This window comes from Poecilia reticulata, linkage group LG17 (genome assembly GCF_000633615.1).
Source record: "Poecilia reticulata strain Guanapo linkage group LG17, Guppy_female_1.0+MT, whole genome shotgun sequence".
NCBI classification, from domain to species: domain Eukaryota; kingdom Metazoa; phylum Chordata; class Actinopteri; order Cyprinodontiformes; family Poeciliidae; genus Poecilia; species Poecilia reticulata.
In genome coordinates, this window is record NC_024347.1 from 25,583,652 (window position 1) to 25,602,936 (window position 19,285).

At 37.5% G+C, this 19,285-nt stretch overlaps 1 protein-coding gene across 3 annotated transcripts in view; it reads left to right on the top strand.

Annotated features, from left to right (window-relative positions):
- pde1cb (phosphodiesterase 1C, calmodulin-dependent b) overlaps positions 1-19,285 on the top strand; it is a 107,179-nt gene that overhangs the window by 12,992 nt on the left and 74,902 nt on the right. For 2 of the 3 annotated variants that reach the window (XM_008434500.2, XM_008434501.2), the window contains exons 2-3: positions 12,414-12,464; positions 13,884-14,049. In XM_008434500.2, coding sequence (XP_008432722.1) covers positions 12,414-12,464; positions 13,884-14,049 — 217 coding nt within the window. Of the gene's footprint in view, positions 1-946; positions 1,368-12,413; positions 12,465-13,883; positions 14,050-19,285 lie in introns of those variants that run through there. The other variant, XM_008434502.2, reaches the window with a different exon arrangement.

The following is a 19,285-nucleotide window of genomic DNA, read 5'->3' on the forward strand; positions in this document are numbered from 1 at the left end:
AAGCTGCTCAGTTGGAATAAACTCAGAAGGAGGGCAAAATGCACAAAATGAAGGCGCTTCCGTCAAAGGTATACGGTGAGAAGCGGTCTCTTTGAAATGATTCGGATTGCTTTACAGTCGGCTTGACAGACCTCATCAGCGAGAGTGAGCTGCTTAAATCAGACGTGTCGAGAAGCTGTGGACGGTGCCTAAACAAAGAATCAGATTCTGGAAACAACTTGTCATTTTAATTTGCACATCTTATTAAAAGGGCTTGTTTTATTGAATTTGGGAGAAGGTCATGGCAGAAGCCCTCATAAAGAGCACTCGGGTACCAATCAGTGGGGAGAATGAAACATGGGAAAATGACATAACTAAATGTCAGATGGTGCAAACATGCTGAGCTTTTTCGCTTTTTGCTGTACACATCAGAACAGATGGGGGGGAATTTATTGGTAGGAATATGATAAAGCTGAAAAAATGTATTCTTTTTGGATATGTCCTTGCACTAGAGTTAAATGTTTATCATTCAGATGAATACCATGTAGGCTTTTACTGACCTTCAATGTTCTGTGCCAAAAATTAAAAAGTAGCGGCACTGATTTAACGATTAGCTCTGACTAAACACAGATTATTACCCTTCCACAGCTTTGCTTACTGTATGACACTACATCAGGTTAGGTTACCTTTTCTGCACGTCTCCAACTGTTTGAGAAAAACTATAACAGACTCCTGTAACCTTTTGCCTTTTTATCTCTCTGAGCTTTTGTTCTCTTCCTATAAATTCTTGACAGTAGGTGGAGTCACGTTCACTCAAACACCTCTAGAGATGTCCTCTTTGCCTCACCACCACCACCACCCCCACCACCTCCACCGCCACCCACCACACACACCTACTGTACCTCTTGGGAAAGAGTGATGAGGAGAGAGAGAGCGGGGAGGGAGGGAAGGAGAAAAACTGAGAGGAGGAAAAACAAATCAGAGTCGTAAGCTCCTTGAAATGAGCTTGTTGAGGTGTGAGGAAAACGGAGCGAAAGATTAGTACAACAAAGACTCTGGGAAGGGAAGGGCTGGAGAAATTCTCCCGCTCTGCTTTTTGTAGCGAGAAGTGGAGAGAGTCTGACAGTTTCTCCTCCAGCGCTCAGCAGCAACCAGAGTCAGAGGGCTGCATTTTTCCTCTCTCATCTCCACGAGTGGAGTTACATTAACGAAGTGAAACAGCACAACGCAACTGACAAGAGGCGCTGAAACAAGGTGGTAGAGAGTTGGGGGTGGGGGGTGGGGGCGACCCGAGGGTGCTGAAGTGATGGAGGCTAACTCTAAAAAGCATCGCTTTAGGAAGGGTCGTAGTGCCACCTTCAGCATTGATGGCTTCAACATCACTATCGGTAAGAAGAAGCATGCAAGGCATAAGGAAACTGTTTACAGGCTTTCTCAGTGTGCATGCGTGTGTGTGTGCGGGTGTGCATGTGCGTGCGTGTGTGTGTGTGTGCATAAGGATCAAAATACATGTGCGTCTGACATCCCGTGCTTCTGTGCGATGAGGCATCTGGGACCAACTGAACTTGGTCAAAGAAAGCTCCCATTTGTGCGTCTCTGAGAAATTGAAACATTAGTTCATCTGGCTGAAGTTAGAACTCGCTTCTATAATGCAACTACACCATGGAAACAAGGGGACTTAGGACTAACGCTGACGTCACMGGGAATTCATTGTATTGTCTTGACAACCACAGTTGATGAACTTGTGTGCTACTTTATCTTTTTTTTTTTTACTCTCTCGCAAGAGTAAGTGATGAAACCCGTTTGTAAATACAACTTGAAAATTTCCCAAGCTGTCGACAGCAGATTGAATTTAGTTTTGCATCTTTTTCTGTGTTTGAGGAACCATTGTTTTCATAACACATGTACAAAATGTGACGCTAGACAAAACATGCTGGCTAGTCATGAGGCAGTTTTGTTTGGTAATCATAAGAAAAAAGGTGCGTCCACATTCTGGCACAAGGGTCACTTTTGTTGACAAAAGAAACAGCATTTTAAAGCCATCAGTCATATTCTTTATTGCTCACTGTTGCAAGCTATATGGACATTAACTTCCAAGTGTAAGTAAATCAGATAATGCTAAAAACTGTGCCTGCACTTTTGCCACACCCACGCCATTGTTGCTATGGGGGACTTTGACTCCAGTAGATGTAAATACTGGGTGAAAGGTAACATGGGATGGTTTMATTATAACAGCTAGAAATGTAAATGATGTTATTACGATAGTAGATTGATAAATAAATTCTACATTTGTATCATCTGCCAAATTTGAGTTTGTTGAATTAACTTAGATTTACGTAAAAACTAAATCAAACAAACCAAAAGAATTTGTGTAGCGAGTGTGGCTGAATTTGTKGCGTGGGACGTGGACGTTTATGAAAGCATCGGTGTGYGAATGTTGTATGGTTTAAATCAAAAGCAAACCTAAAAAGTCATAACTGCTGGATCAGCTTATTATTTGAGGGCCAATCAGGTTTAAGCATGCTGGGAACGTTGAGCCCTGGTGATTACAATCAGTCCCACTTCACCTCAGAGACAGCATGTCAAATTTCAAGGCAGGCAAACAGAGGAATATTATTATGTCTTTAAATAAAGTTGCCCGTCTCTTAAGTTAGCAGGATTTTTTTTTTTATTCTTCTTCATGTGTAATGGATATGGTAAGCACACAAACTGAGTTAACGTTTGTAAAAGATCACTTCATTCAGGTGAATGTCTGCTTTTTTGTARTTGCACTCTTGTATCTCTTGTATGGCAATTATTTCAGTTTATGTACTGAACTGATGAGAACACAAACACTTTCTGGAAAGCTGTATTTTGCCCTCAGCGTTTGTTTAGATTGCCTACACCGTTTTCCTTTTACACAATAGTCTCCTGTCATCTTTTGGCAATACATAAGATGAGTTACACAACGGCGAGTGTAAAATTGTAAATGCCATGGATATGTTGAAAATCTGTCACGTCTAACACCTTTACTTAGATGACAATATATTTCTCCACTTCTTCATCTTGTTCTGCTCAGTATTTCTYGGATGCAACACATGGGATTCGAGTTAACGAGAAAATCGCCTTTGTGACAAAACCTTGTAAGGACTGTGGGCCGCAAGGTTGCTGAGATCAGTTTTCCTGGAAACGGTAGATGGCAATCTCTAATCTCAGACAAACAGCACAAATCTTCTTGATAAGCTTTTTCAGACAGGAATAAAAAAAAAGTTACATGCTCTGCACAAATCGGAGAGTATAGCCATTGAAAGCTGCTCTAAATGATTTTTATCATTGCACAGAAAATACATTATATTTTCCGCCTACATGATCGCATTCTCTTAAATGTAAAAAGCATCTCAGTAACACGTGTTCAGTATCATGACAGTCCTCTCCGACGAGCATGGCCGTTGTCATGGTAAACCACAAGTGTCACAATCAATTGCTGACTGGTCTTAGGTTTCAGTCTGCACAGCATCACCTCCTCTGATGCGTGACTYCCAACCGCTGCTGCCTCATTGCCTGTCTTGACTCGTTGTGTTTTCTCCTCTATTAAACTCTGAACCTGAACTGTAGCTGGCAGCCTCTGCGTAGATTCCACACGAGGTGTTTTGTCATGTTTTAGGCTTATTAGTGWAGCTGATGTTACAAGACTCATGTGGAGAAGTGCAATTTTAGCCTTTTAGCTGCTGTCTTGGAGTGCCCAGCAGGAAAGGCCCTTTTTTGCTGTTTAAAAAAAAGAAATCACCTCTCTTTTTGGTTTCTATTTGTTCTGTTTAGTTTRTATCCCAAAGTACGATTTGTGAAAAGTATTTTTTTGTGTGCCAAATTCGAGCACTGCATTGTTCTGCTTAAACCCTAAGTTGTAATTACCAACAAGCCACTTAGTCTTTCTTTCTCAAAAGCCGATGTAAGAACAGCAGACAATTGACATGTGATTCATTGTCACTTTCTTGATAAATGTTGGCCCAGCATGAGTTCTTCCAGCAGAAAGATTTGTTCTTGCACACCAAAGTAATAATTGTTCTTTCCATCTGATTTTTAATACCCTTGTATGGAAGTCTGAGTTAAGCAAAAAATGACCGAGGAGATGCTTTTCGAGTATGTTAAAGTGATGGCGATACACGAAATAGTAAATGCTAAGTAAAGACTAAGTGACTCCTTTGTAGGTAAAATGTAAACTGTCTTTATGTGAACATTTGAAACCGGCGTGATTAGCAGCGATAAAACCTTAATCCTGGTTCTGATTGGTTGTTTTTGACTGGGAGCAGCACATTAGTGGAGCTCACATTTTCACCATCTCCGACAGTACTCTCATGACATAATGACAGTTTTGACAAACATGTAAAAAAAAAATTTTTTTTGTAAAAGTTACATGCTGCAGGTTCTTACCAATCTTTAAGTCATTATAATCACTTTACAGTTTCACCTTAACCTAAGAAGTAAACCGTTATTGAAAGAAAGCCACAATAAATCCCATTCAACATTTATCACAACCGTAGAAAAAAAGTTCCCTGGTCAGATGGGACCAAATCAAAATTGTAAGCTTACATTAAAAATAAAAGGGTTTTTTTTTCAAGAACTAATGAGGCACCTTTAGCTTATGCTTAGATATTGCACATTCTGTTCCATCGCATGTGTACAGACATGCATTTGCAGCCTAGAATTTGGAATTGAATAGAAATATTTAACAAACAAGAGGACGTTAACATACTGTATGATTAATTTAAGCATAATTTAAGCACAAAATGTCTCTACACATCCGTTTAAATTACGAGATTGCTGCTCCTGCTTCCATTTTGCTTTTGCAGACATCTGTCCCTGATGCTTTCACAGTGTTGGATCTCTGTAGCTTGAATTTGCGTTGAGATTTTTTTATGTGTCTTTATGACCATCAATAAGAAGAACCAGCTTTGAAACTCCATCAAGAAAGACGTTTGAAAGTRTGGTGCCGCCTGTTTTCCACAGAGACAGAATAACTGGTCATTAAAAATCACGCAAGCAGTTCAGATCTTCTGTACAATCACAATTATATTCAAGGAATGTTCTCGTTTACCCACCCGGTTAGATAATCTTTTTAGTGGAAACTTATTGCTTTATTGTCTGTGTTTGGTGAGGAAAGACGAACAAAACCNAGCTGATGTTACAAGACTCATGTGGAGAAGTGCAATTTTAGCCTTTTAGCTGCTGTCTTGGAGTGCCCAGCAGGAAAGGCCCTTTTTTGCTGTTTAAAAAAAAGAAATCACCTCTCTTTTTGGTTTCTATTTGTTCTGTTTAGTTTRTATCCCAAAGTACGATTTGTGAAAAGTATTTTTTTGTGTGCCAAATTCGAGCACTGCATTGTTCTGCTTAAACCCTAAGTTGTAATTACCAACAAGCCACTTAGTCTTTCTTTCTCAAAAGCCGATGTAAGAACAGCAGACAATTGACATGTGATTCATTGTCACTTTCTTGATAAATGTTGGCCCAGCATGAGTTCTTCCAGCAGAAAGATTTGTTCTTGCACACCAAAGTAATAATTGTTCTTTCCATCTGATTTTTAATACCCTTGTATGGAAGTCTGAGTTAAGCAAAAAATGACCGAGGAGATGCTTTTCGAGTATGTTAAAGTGATGGCGATACACGAAATAGTAAATGCTAAGTAAAGACTAAGTGACTCCTTTGTAGGTAAAATGTAAACTGTCTTTATGTGAACATTTGAAACCGGCGTGATTAGCAGCGATAAAACCTTAATCCTGGTTCTGATTGGTTGTTTTTGACTGGGAGCAGCACATTAGTGGAGCTCACATTTTCACCATCTCCGACAGTACTCTCATGACATAATGACAGTTTTGACAAACATGTAAAAAAAAAATTTTTTTTGTAAAAGTTACATGCTGCAGGTTCTTACCAATCTTTAAGTCATTATAATCACTTTACAGTTTCACCTTAACCTAAGAAGTAAACCGTTATTGAAAGAAAGCCACAATAAATCCCATTCAACATTTATCACAACCGTAGAAAAAAAGTTCCCTGGTCAGATGGGACCAAATCAAAATTGTAAGCTTACATTAAAAATAAAAGGGTTTTTTTTTCAAGAACTAATGAGGCACCTTTAGCTTATGCTTAGATATTGCACATTCTGTTCCATCGCATGTGTACAGACATGCATTTGCAGCCTAGAATTTGGAATTGAATAGAAATATTTAACAAACAAGAGGACGTTAACATACTGTATGATTAATTTAAGCATAATTTAAGCACAAAATGTCTCTACACATCCGTTTAAATTACGAGATTGCTGCTCCTGCTTCCATTTTGCTTTTGCAGACATCTGTCCCTGATGCTTTCACAGTGTTGGATCTCTGTAGCTTGAATTTGCGTTGAGATTTTTTTATGTGTCTTTATGACCATCAATAAGAAGAACCAGCTTTGAAACTCCATCAAGAAAGACGTTTGAAAGTRTGGTGCCGCCTGTTTTCCACAGAGACAGAATAACTGGTCATTAAAAATCACGCAAGCAGTTCAGATCTTCTGTACAATCACAATTATATTCAAGGAATGTTCTCGTTTACCCACCCGGTTAGATAATCTTTTTAGTGGAAACTTATTGCTTTATTGTCTGTGTTTGGTGAGGAAAGACGAACAAAAMCGAAAGCTGAAAGCAGAAGGACACAGAGTCAAAGATCAGTGAGCACAGTGTTGAAGTTAGACACCATACACACACTTACTTCTGTTTCCATGGTGAGAACATAATCCTGTTTTTATCTACTTTTTTTTCTCATGACATTGAAAACATTTTTCCTCGCTTGATGCTACTAGTCTAYTTGTCTCTGTTTTCTRATCAGTAGCTTCCCAGCTTTCTTTTTGTTTTCTCTAAGAACCCACAGCAGCAGCAGTGTAATTACATATATGACAAGGTGACATTTTAAAATGTTGTGAAATGTAGATAGTTGGTGCTGTACAATTTGTGGCAGATATGGATTGTGTATTTTCAGAAAATATTTSCACAAACAGCCTACAAAAATAAAGTATTTCTTTTGTTTTACATCATCCTATTACATATTTCAGATCATCAAAAAAGGGATCGCAATAAGATAATCTACTTCAATTCAAAAGACATTTCCAAAAGATTACTTTATATTTAAAAGGAACAATGCTGTTCAATCCGCTCCAATGTTGGAAAAGTAATAAGCTAATAACTGGTTCTACCACCCTTAGAGGGAAGAACTGCTTCCACCAAGCATTATAACTGGTAATGAGTCTTTCATAAMACTGAAGATCAATTTTGGCCCTCTCTTTGTCCGGACGTAATTTCAACCTTCTGCTTCATGTCTTTCTGTTTTCCATTCTGATTCAAAAACAGCATCCATAGCTGCTTGTCTGGCTGTTTAAGCAATCTGTTCTACCAACGGCATGAATTTTGTTGCTCTCTCACAGGTGTGGGTTGTTGCATTCCTAAAATTCAGGATTCATTTTTCTACATAATCCTGAGGCAAAAAAGTGCTTCTAAAGGCGAAACATTTTTGGATGGGTGAGGCGACATCTGCTCTCTTGTGTCTGCCTACACTCACCTCACTCACATACATTTCTTGCTGAAAATATATTTATAGCACATGTGCTTGCTACGTATATTTTTATGTCCCCAATAAGCAACCACATGTTCCTCGAACGCCAGTAACAAGTAGTAGTTTTGTTCTTTCATGGCAGGGAAAAAACTAAATAAAAGTTGTTTTTTGTTTGTTTTTGTTGTGTTCTAAGGTCATTCATTGAAAACCAATGTAAAGGCCAGTTGTAATATTTTTGGTTCAAACTTCTATTTTAGTTTTTCTGAATATAGTAAGTTATAGGTTCCTAAAAGATTGAAGCAAATTGGAAGAGATTGTGGAAAAACTCAAGATGCCAAAAATTAAAATCCCTAAAACCAAAGTATTTAAAGGGGYGTGCTTTCTTTTTACCCTTTCTGTATGTCAAATGATGTTGTTGAAAGATTATTATGAAAGATAATGTGGGTCGACTCTAGATCACTCTGTGCACATTTCTACACAAAATCATCTCACTGAGTGCCTACCGACCATTACTCTAGTAATTACATCTATCTGAGTACATGCATTAACCCGCTCACATCAACCATGTGGCCTTTCAACAGGGGTCTCCACAAATCTAATTCATGTTATGTAACTCCAGTAGGTACGTTCATCTATAACACTGTAAGAAACAAAGTGTGAGATTGATGATTTGGCCCTTTAGACTTTCAAGTGCAACTCATCCTGTGCAAAAACGCAGAGCTTCTCCCACATTCACTTCTGAGCCCCACTCTTCACAAAATGAATCAAATTCAGCATCTTAGACACTTTTCTGTGGTGGAGGTACAGTGACCTAAGTTGTTGTGAGATATGCATTTCTAGTTCAAGGACAATGAGTTCCAGCTGATGTGTTTAAAAACACTTTATAGTGTCTCTGTCCAGAATATCTTTCAACGTGATGCTGGCATCTATGTGGCGTTTGCATTTGGATGTTATTGCTTTTCAATTATCCATACCTTGTACAGCAGTAAGAAAGACAGCTAACTTAACAAGGCATGACCCTAAAACTCTGAGGTTATGTAACCAGACACGCTTCTCCCACAAGAATTTGAACAATTAACCACWACAGGCTATTTTGATTAGAGGCTCTCACTTTGGAAGCTTAGGCACAGTGCTAGTTGAATTCAATTAAGTCATGTGAAATGAAAAAGTATGCAATTACCATTTCAATGAAGCAAAAATATAAGTAAAATACTGTCACTGTATGAGTGACCCATACTGTAGTTCACTTAAATTAAATAAATAGTAGATGTTTTCTTTCTTTTGTTGCATTCCTATAGTATGTTTTGTTATCTGTWATCTGAATACCTTATTGACTGGCAGCTTTAAAAAGATTAAGTTGGAAAAAAATCCTGAAACTGGAGACAGATTCAGGTTGATTTTCACAAAGGTAAGCTATAGATAGCAATCTACAACATAAAAAAAAACAACTCCACCATCAGAGCTTTGTACTAATTGCCATCATTGTGAAACACAGTTGAATAGATAAATGAAGCTTAACTGAAAAGGTAAATGTTTTGATAAATTGTGTTTTTATGACAGAAATACACTGTGCTGCCAGAAGTATTAAATCTAAATCAGCTTCAATTTTTAGCTTTTTACAATSTTATGTTATAGGGATTTGTTTGTGGGAATTTGTGAAATCTTATTGCATTTTCTATGGATTTTTACAATATATGCTTCTTCAATTTGATCGTTAGTTTAGTTTAGTTTTTTTTTTTTCATTTGTTTCTCTGATAAGCGTTATTCTCACCTTTCCCATAGTCACAATTGCAATATCAAAAATTATGGAGACCATTAACCAAAATGCAACTCACTGCAATATTTGTTTAAATGAATACGTACTGCTAAATATCAAACTACATTTCATGCATGTGAATACTTCTTGTTAATAGAAAACTAGATTTAGGWGACAACTGGGCTCCATTCAGTCTCAAAAGTGTAATTGGAGAATTAAAAGTGATTTCGTGTTGATCTTCACAGAAAAACATCCTTAATAAAAAACAGGYTTGGGAACTATTTGATGAGCTTAGAAGATGTGTCTAGACAATTCCTCACCATAGCACTAATGAAGCTCCTACATTCTACATCAGAGGTCTCATTCTCGCGGCCTGAAATTTTTTGATGTAATGCGACCTGTATCTGATTTTTTTCATGACAGTCTGAACAGCACAGGTGGGATTCTTTTTGAATGTGACCCATATCCGATACATCCGATTCAAATGTGACCTAACGTCATCCGAACTGAACGTTACTGATACTCAACATATTCTGCGTCCTGATACGCGCAAGTGGGAAGAAAAACAACTATAACGGACTATGATGAGGATTAAGTTGCTAATATGCTGCTCCGGTTGGACAACGACTTCAAATATGTAGCTAAGCTCCACTGTTAGCCTCCATGTTTACTTCCGCAAACACTGAGCACTTTGCTGACGCTATTGCGCTCTCTACTGCGCATGCGGGACACTTTCAGGTCGTTTGCCCATTCAGACTGCAGAACACATGCAGGTCGCACATGTGTGGCAGTGTGAACGGCCCGGCAAAAAAAAAAAAATCTGATTTGACAAAAAATCGGAATGGGATCACKTCAGGCTGCAGTATGAACGCACCCTAAATTTTGTCACACACTCATCATGTTTTGGTCAAAGCMAAAGCCTGCAGTTCATGTATTGGAGAAATAATTAAATGATGACGTTTGAGGATATTTTTTAAATGTTTTTTGTGGAATCCTTTATGCGGCCCAGCTTCACCCAGACTCTGCCTCCAGCGGCCCCMGGGTAAATTGAGTTTGAGACCCCTGTTCTACATCTATGATGAATGATGACATTCCTTGTTGCCTTTGGGGGAAATTTTGTACCAGGATTGTTTGGTATTTCTTACTATCAGTATCTAATGGCCAAAAAATGAAACAAGTTTATTATTGTTCATCTGTGATATTGCGTCTCAGTATTTGGACTGGATTATTTTTATTTAACCTTAGCATYGACTCATTGGTAGTACAATATTATCTTTCAGCAAAATGTAGTATAATTAGAAACTGAGCAGACTTAATGTGCAGCGACACTCTTATTTCAGTTAATATTTACTTCAGTACTTGTGTAGCTGCKGCAAATGCAATTAGATCTCATCTCTACATTTAACATCACTATTTTGAGGGTGTGTCCCGTTTGTGCCAGGTTTTTTTTTGTACAGTAGTGCACAATTTTTAATACCTTAGAGTATCATTAATAAAAAAGCATTTATTTCAGTAATGCAATGCAAAACGTGAATTACATAACACACACACAACAGTCCAGTCRTTTCCCTCCTTTTGTCCAGGTAAGACTTATTCAAAAAGCTGTTGTTAGCCCTTTTCAGATCATCCTTTGGTGCCATGATCCACATGTGATCTTATGTCTCACAACCAGGTAACCTCGGTTGATGTTGACTCACCAATAATGTGCCACAATCCTCTTTAGGAGGTGTTCATAAAGTCATAGCCACCATGAAGTGAAAGACAATGGAGGACTGCAGAGCAAGAAGGACATAGCGATATGGTTAAACAGAAAAAAGRCATAGCACAGAGAGCAGAGACACTGGGCGATCTAGCAGATGGTCCGTTCATCTAATCTTGGAAATATGTCAGCACAATCTGATGCAAATGGTACAAACGATGGAGCACAAAAGCTTTACTTTAATTTAAAACTTTGAGATAGATCTCTGCCAGACAGAAAGGGATTTACCTATGTCTTACACATACAACTTAGGTAAATGCAGTGGTTTGTAAGCCACCTACATGATGTGAAAATGAACATGCCCATGATCTTGGAAAATCGACTTGAGTGACATGAACGGACAGAACACTGAGAGAGGATTAGTGTTTATGTGTTTATTAATTTAATTAAGGTCTTGGAAAGGTTAATTGCTGGACATCTGCCTTCCCCATGATTATGTAGAGCACAACCTGGTCATGGTCAGTTTGAATAAACCACCATCTTTTAATTGTTTTTTTTTTGTTTTGTTTTTTTATGTGGAAAAATACTTTTTGTTTGTTTCAATCCAGTATTTGAGATTWTTGAGAAATAAAATGTTGGTTTTTGAAGGTTTTTGATATTTTGATTCTGTTCTACCATGGTGCCAGTCTCAAGTGATTTAGTGCACWAACATCTAAATTATTAGTGGTTTGTGTCGCTGGTATTGAACAAAGCTTTCTTTGCATAGTTTCCTTTATGAAAAAACACATTGGAAAATGTTGATGTTTATGAAACAACCAAAATAGAGCAAAATTGTAATATTATTGCACAGTTTGTTTACTTCGGTAATTCATTATATAGATAAAAATTGTTTTGAAGCCTTTTTTCATTAAATGTGATGAAAGAAAATATATTTTTATTTCAGAAATATGAAACTTATTTAAAAAATAATACCTGTTTTTTTTTCAAACATACTCTTAGACTGATAAACAAGTTTTATCAAACTATATATTCCAGTTATCTCAGTAAACAGTGAACACATATCTATTTTTAATAAGAAAAAAAAACGTTTATCCAATTACMAAGAATAAATGCGATTGGAATTAATGACCTATGTGAAATAACTTTGTTATTATGCATGATAAAGCTTTCAATTCATGATGCATTGGTTTCTTTTACTCAAATAATTATTTTCAATTTCCAAAACATATTTAAGTATAATTCCCAGCTCTCTGAAAATACWTAAATCTGACAGAGTAACAAAACTCTGACAATRAAATAGTTGKTTTTTTAACCTCAAAGCACTGAAAGTAATATATAGATTCTGTGCTTTTATGTTTTATGCATTTATTAAGTCTTGATTTTACAATTTTTTTCTTTTTCTTTTTTTTATCAGTGGCAAATGAAGATGGAGAGAGCTCCTGCAGACCCCCGGCCAGTTTTGCACGTAAGTTTAATGTGCATTGTATTAGTTTCACTTTGATTTTAGTCAGTTCCCTGAAATAATTCATTTTGAATCAATTCACCATTTTGATCAAGCCATTAAAGGGTCRTTTTACCCAACACTAATGAGATATTAATGATGCAGATTTATGGCCACCTCATTAACAGTTAGATTAGAGGTCATTAAACAGAAACTCTGGCATGAGTTTTAAAATCTTTCTTTGCTGGCAAGACAAATTTCATATATCACCGGATACATTTACAGTCTCTGAATGACACATGCAGAGATCACAGTTTTCGGTTTGTGATCCGACAAAGGTTGGTGCAGCCTTTTTTTGTGCCAGCAGTGGTGGAATTAAAGTGAAATGACACAGGGAATTAGTACTGAAATTGTGAGAAAAACAAAAAGCAAAAAAAAAACAGCAAAGGTCTTAGAAATGTAAGAAAACAATTGAAATACGTATATAAGTATATGAAGGCAACGTCCTCCCCTAYTGGTGCCAGCCTGAACCGTCATTATGAAGGTAACATCTAATGGTGGCTGAGAGCTAAGCACTCTCTAGCAATCTTAGAAACCTTATTTAAAAAAAAAAAGATTAATTTAATCACTTCCCACCCATATCTGTAACCTCTGACTATTCAAGTGACAACCTTCAAAACTATAATCTTGAGTAGGAGATATTTGAATTTCACCTTTAATCAGTTCTACTTGCAATATTTCGAACAGAGGAGTTAAAACAATTATCAAAAGAGTTGTCCAAGAAGTAAAGACTACCAACAGAGAGTGTGAGAAAGTTTTGGATTGAAGATGTTTGACCAAAATGTAATTGTTTAAATGCATATTTGTCTTAGCAGCTTGTTTCAAAAAGGAAAAACCATTGCACATTTCCTTTAAACACCACGCAAACAGTGGGGCTTGGGGGTGGGGACGCCATTGTGTGACTCTTTGTGTATGTCCTACGTTTACTGAAACTTATGCATATTCAGTACATTATCACAATAACACTTCTCCATGCTATGTACAATAAAAAGCTCCATTCTTAGGAGCTTTGTAGTTTGTATCAGCTCAGCAGTCGTGCARCTCCACCAGGATTACTTGGATCGTTACCAATAGAAATATATTTTCTGAGAAAGAAATGTATGTGCTTAATATGTGCTTAACAGTAGATATTAATATCTACTGTTAGTTAATTTCATACGTATACTGTCACTGACAATATCCATCCACATGAGGGCAGCATTGCAAAGGAATTGAATGATCCTGTTTCATTTGTATGCGACTCTGAAAGTTGCACCTTTCCAGTGAGTACATCACATTTAATAGTATTAATTTACCAGCTGGTATTGGGACACCAGCTGGTAAACAAACATGTGCATCATTTGTGTCGCTCTTTATGCAGCTCTCTCTCTCTCTCTTCTGCAGGCTCTAAATCCCAGAGTGCTTTGTGGAATGCCATCACGGCGGGAATGGGGATCAAAGGCAAAGAGCAGAAGGTCCCCCTGAATGACCCGCGGAGTCCCGAGGAGATTCTGGCCGACGACCTTCCAGCAGCAGACGAACCAGATGCCACAGAGAAAACTGCCATCAGGTTTGCTGCTGTCAACCTGTAGCATAATTGAGAGATTCTTATGTGTGAATTATCATAGATTGATTCAGATTCAATGAGACATCGATATACATGTCCAGTCTACTAAAGAGTACTGGACAAACAACTTTTTCAGTAGTACTTCACTGAATGGAGAGAASCCAGTGTCTAAAATTCAGCATCATCCTGCAGTTTAAATGTTTATTTTTAGATTAGAGAAAGCTTAAACATTGTGTTTGACATTTAGCACTCTTGATCTCACATACGCTGGTAATTGTYATGTATGGCTGCTGACCTCAGGGGACTCAGCCATGATTGATTTCTCTTGGAYAACAGGGACATGAAACCAGCATTAGCATAACCATGTTGTCTTTTAAGACGTTACTCCAATTAACCTTGATTGCTAAGGAGTATATTACAAAAGCAACAAGTGGCGAAAATAGAGCCTTTTTTCCAGAGGATTCTGAAGCACACCTTATATTTCACAAGAGGTTTTTAATTGTACGTGATAAAATGTGGGAATCCTGTTTTAGTCTCACCTGCTTTTGTTTTTCTTCTTCCACGTTTCCTTGTGAAATCTTAAAATGCCGTATTGTTGTTTTTTTTTGGCCATTGTGTTCTTGTGCAGCTCAGATCCAGAGAAGAGTGATAAGATGTAGAAAGTGATTTTCCACCTGACTAGTTTCAACCTGTTCCTTTATTTAAAAGCTGTACCAGCATATCTTAGAAGAAGGATCTGTGCATAAAAGCAAACTCACCCTGTTCTGAGGAAATGACTCATTTATCCATGAAGACAATAAATTTGTCTTATCATTATAGATTACATTTAATCAGTGTAAGTAAGCAACTGCATTGCGGGAAAGCAAGCTATAAAACATTTGGGTGAAGAAGAATTCAAAGTATGTGGAAGACGAAAACATCGGAACTAAAACATTGTTAAGGCAGGAGGCTCATGAAAGTGGAATCACTTACGGTGACAAGGTCCACTTCAATACATCTATGGAAAAAGACTCAAGAAAAAGGGAATTTAAGAGAATGACGCAASCAAGAAGCAGTAAATTCCAACTAGAGGTAGGTGAATAAGAAGGTAGGTATATGAGGCTTATGCAGAAATCACACTTGGAGGCTTTCTTTTAGCCCATCACACAACAGTGGTTGGAAAAAGTTTAACGTCGTCCCATTTTGACATGCAGGTGGTTTTATGCCTTTCTCAGTGTAAGGTGGTCAAATGCTACTCCTTCCCCCCCCTTATATTTAATGCTCTTTTATTATTTCTACAAATAATTAGTGCAAAAGTAATCCAGTCCAGCTGTGATCAGAGTATGTTAGAATTTGATCTAGAGATGATCAAATGGATTTCAGATCCCTTGGGAGAAAAAAATAAAAAAAATAAATTAAATAAAAATAATGAAACATTCCTTTCATTTAGCGCACAGCCATTGCTGAGACTGAGCTCATTCTGCAGCATCGTTACCCACCTGTGGTGTGTGGCTATATTTTCCTACAGCTTTCAAAATGCACAACCGATGAGATGTCCAATCCCCGTCAACTGAACATATGAACAATTAACAGAAAACGTGTTCAGGGCAGAACAGACAGATAACGAAAAGGCCTCCACATTTTSGAGCAATACAAGTCAGATAGTCAGATCAAAAACCGCCATTTTGTTAAGAATATTAGACACTTTGAAGTGTTACAGATAATTTTGTTCACAAACTGTTGCTGCGCATTAAATTAAAAACTATCATTGAAAAACAACAATTACATTTACCTTAAAATATGACTTCAAGATATCTTTACTTAAAAAAGGTTTATGCTGAAAAGAAACCTCTAGCTTATAAAAAAAAAGGTGATTTCCCAGTACACAATCTTCACCACTGATTTAATTCCTTTGCTGCTTTGTCACAGAAATCCCACTAAAGCCAGCTGATGACTTTGGCCCTGCTAACTGTGGTTAATGGAGGATAAATCCATTGAGAGTGAGAGGGATCTGCACCTGAATGACAAATAGCAAGATTACGGTAGAAGGTGATTAAATGACTGAGGAAACAATAGTAATCCATAAAATGATGGAACACAACGTTACCTCTTTGACCGGAGCTGAATGTTATCCTCCAGTCTGTGATAATTAGATTTCAACGGTAAGCAAAGGATGATCAGATAATCTGTTATAGGCAGGAAGGACATCAGTAACTGACTTATAAATAAAATAAAAATAAAGGTTTCCAGGGGAACGCTTTTAGATAAATAGCTGTTCTTTATTTATTTATTTAAGCTCAGGAGCGACTGCTTGGCTGTCCTCTATGTCTTGTTCTTACCAATGCCTTTTTAAGTTGGACGTGTTTTTCAGTTAGCATTGTTCTACGTGCCAATGAAACATTCCCACTCTTTTTTGGTTTTCTTTACTGCAGGGGCTGGAGGGCACAACTGTGCCCAAGCAGGGGCGGAGCTATAGGGGGGGCTGGAGGGGCGGCTGCCCCCCCCGAACCGGGCCGGATGGGGGCCCGGGTCTGGAGGTGCCAGGGAGGGAGGAATGGTTTCAAGTCGCTTAAATGTCTGATTATAGACGGAAAAAGTGCACCCTCACCTGTTGAGAAAGGTGTTCAACAGTTTCCAGCAGCTGATGCACGTAAGGGACCCAGTGATTCGTTAGGGGCCTGGTAATTGGCCCGCCCCCCGGCCCGACGCTGACTTGTTCCGCTAGTGTGCCCAAGTTAACTTACTGGGGCTAAAACTGTGATAGAAAAGGTAACTGGTCAGCAGCTGTATAGAATCCTAGCCATTTAAATGGTAAATAATCAATAACTTTCTACTAGACACAGAATGCTGTGAGTATCATGACTTGGCTGTCAGCTGGACTGCTGTCTGGTGTCAATATTATATGGATTGCATTGATTCAAGAGTGTCTAGCTGCATGACCTACAAGTGCTTAACCCATTGTTATTTACCTCATACAACTCAAGAAGATACAATCTCATAGGTTAGTTTACTGGCCTTTTCTTTGGCTAAAACTAGATATGAATGGAATTTATCTACAGTTTTGTATTAAACTTTTTATTCTCAATATTCTTGTCATTCTGTATGAGTTTAGTTTGTTTAGTTTTTAACTTTTCTTTGTCTTGTGACTGTCTTGTTGGTAGAATAAGGTGATGACAAACTTTCATCAACAAAGCTAATGTTTGCTACCAATTTAACCCAAAGTTTTAATCTGTTGCTTTCTGTTGCATTGATTTTGCTTTTGTCACTTATGTCAGAATGGTAAAGCCGTTCAGACAAGAAGTTAATGATATAGATTATCTAATTAAACTTACAGCTGATTGACTCTGAAAAATATTCTTAGTTAAACACAACAGGACTCCCCCAAAAGATCCTGTATGCACATCACAATCGATTGGAGCTATTTTAGCAATAGAAGATGAGCAACACCAGGCTGTTAATGCTGTGACTGATTGCTGTGGTTGCACTTTGAAAAGGCACATTTGTCTTTCATATTTGTCTAATTTACTCCTGCATAGTAAGCAAGTTCCATTGAAATAGTATCTTAACTTTCTCCTGTATGGACAGCTGCATTATTAAACTTCTTGTTGTTTTGTTTTAATGGCTTCTTTTTGTTGTCTTGCCAACAAAAAGAAATGGAAAATCATTGGAGACATTATTTAAGTTTGTTAACGGGAGTATCTGTGCTAAAAACATAAATTAACACACAACAATAAACACGAGTAAAGAACAGAACCATATAAAATAAAATATATTCTTGAACTTATAGATCACACCCAATTTTCTCTAATTGCAAGGTTAAGATCTTGGATCAAACCAAAGTAATGGTGGATATAAATTATTGGAAGCATATAACTTCTATTTCTGTATATTATACTCAATAAAATGGAGAGTAAGTGCATATTTACTATCAAACTTTCTTTCATTTTTGGGTGTTTAAAGTAAAACGGCACATCTTAGAAATAATTGCCAAGACATTCTAAGATGTGAAGTGTGCTTTTTCATCCTAATGCCTTCTGCAGGGCTGCTTTGGTGCTCATATTGGTGCATAAATAGTGAATAAATGTCAAAGGACAACTGGAATAAGTCAGAATTACATGGTTCAGACTTGCTGTGGTTATGAAGACAATTCATTTTGAAAAAGAAAATGTTATTACAACAATACTGTTGAATAAAGAATAATGGCAGTCCAACAAGCAGAAGATTCAGAATAATATAAGAAAGCAGCAAAGAGCAAAGGGGGGAAAATCAGCTTTCTCATAAAATATTGCAAACATTGCACAGAAAACAAGCAGCAACCAGCATAACCTCACATATTGCCAATTCACCATGTTCATTTGCAGCTAAAACGCCTTTGTGGTCAGCTGGGAGATTTATCTGATGGTTAATTGGATGCTGTGTGCTGCAGTGCACTTTGCAGCTGATTAAGGCAGCTGTCTCCAACGTGGCAGCCCACTGTCTCTGTAGCTGACCCCTCATTTGGCAACAGCAGAGGGTTCACAGACCCCCACAGACAGCCCCTGTGAAGCAACAAGCTCCATCACGAGCCTCAGTAGCCCACTAATGAGCCTCCGCTGGTCAGAGAGACGGGAAGCCCAAATAGCAGAGCCATTGATCTAAATGATTAAGAGACAGCCTCAACATTATGATGTTACTGCTGTACCCCAGTGAATGCCATAATATTACATGTTACAGACATAAAATCTGAACATAATCACCAGTACCCTGTGTTTTGTTGAAGTGGCAGTCAAATTTTCACAAACTGGGAACAGAATAAAGCTTTTGTTTGTGCCAAGCAAAAAGAGAAACAGTCCACGCCTGTCCAAATAATAAGACTGTTTTCTTTTTTCTTCTGACCTATGACTAGGAAAGGATATGATTTTGTCTTCGGATTCAATCAAATTGAATTTAAGAATAAGTTTAATCAATGCATACAAAGATAAAATTAAGACCAAATGCTATAAAATACTATGATCAATTTATGTTATATGGAATAAATTGTCCTATCACATCCCTAACCTCATTCTATTATTGCATATTTGCTTTGTCAACAGAACTTCTTTTAAACACACCACAGATRTCACGCAAGATATGAGGGAACCATCTCTGTTTTTAAAAGGTGCTATAGTTAGACTAATACAGTAACAGGATTAGGAGTGTAACTCTGAAGCATGGAGATAAAATGGGCAGYAGGAACTTGTCTGAAAGGCATAATTGTGCTGTTGTTTTGATCAGTGGACTT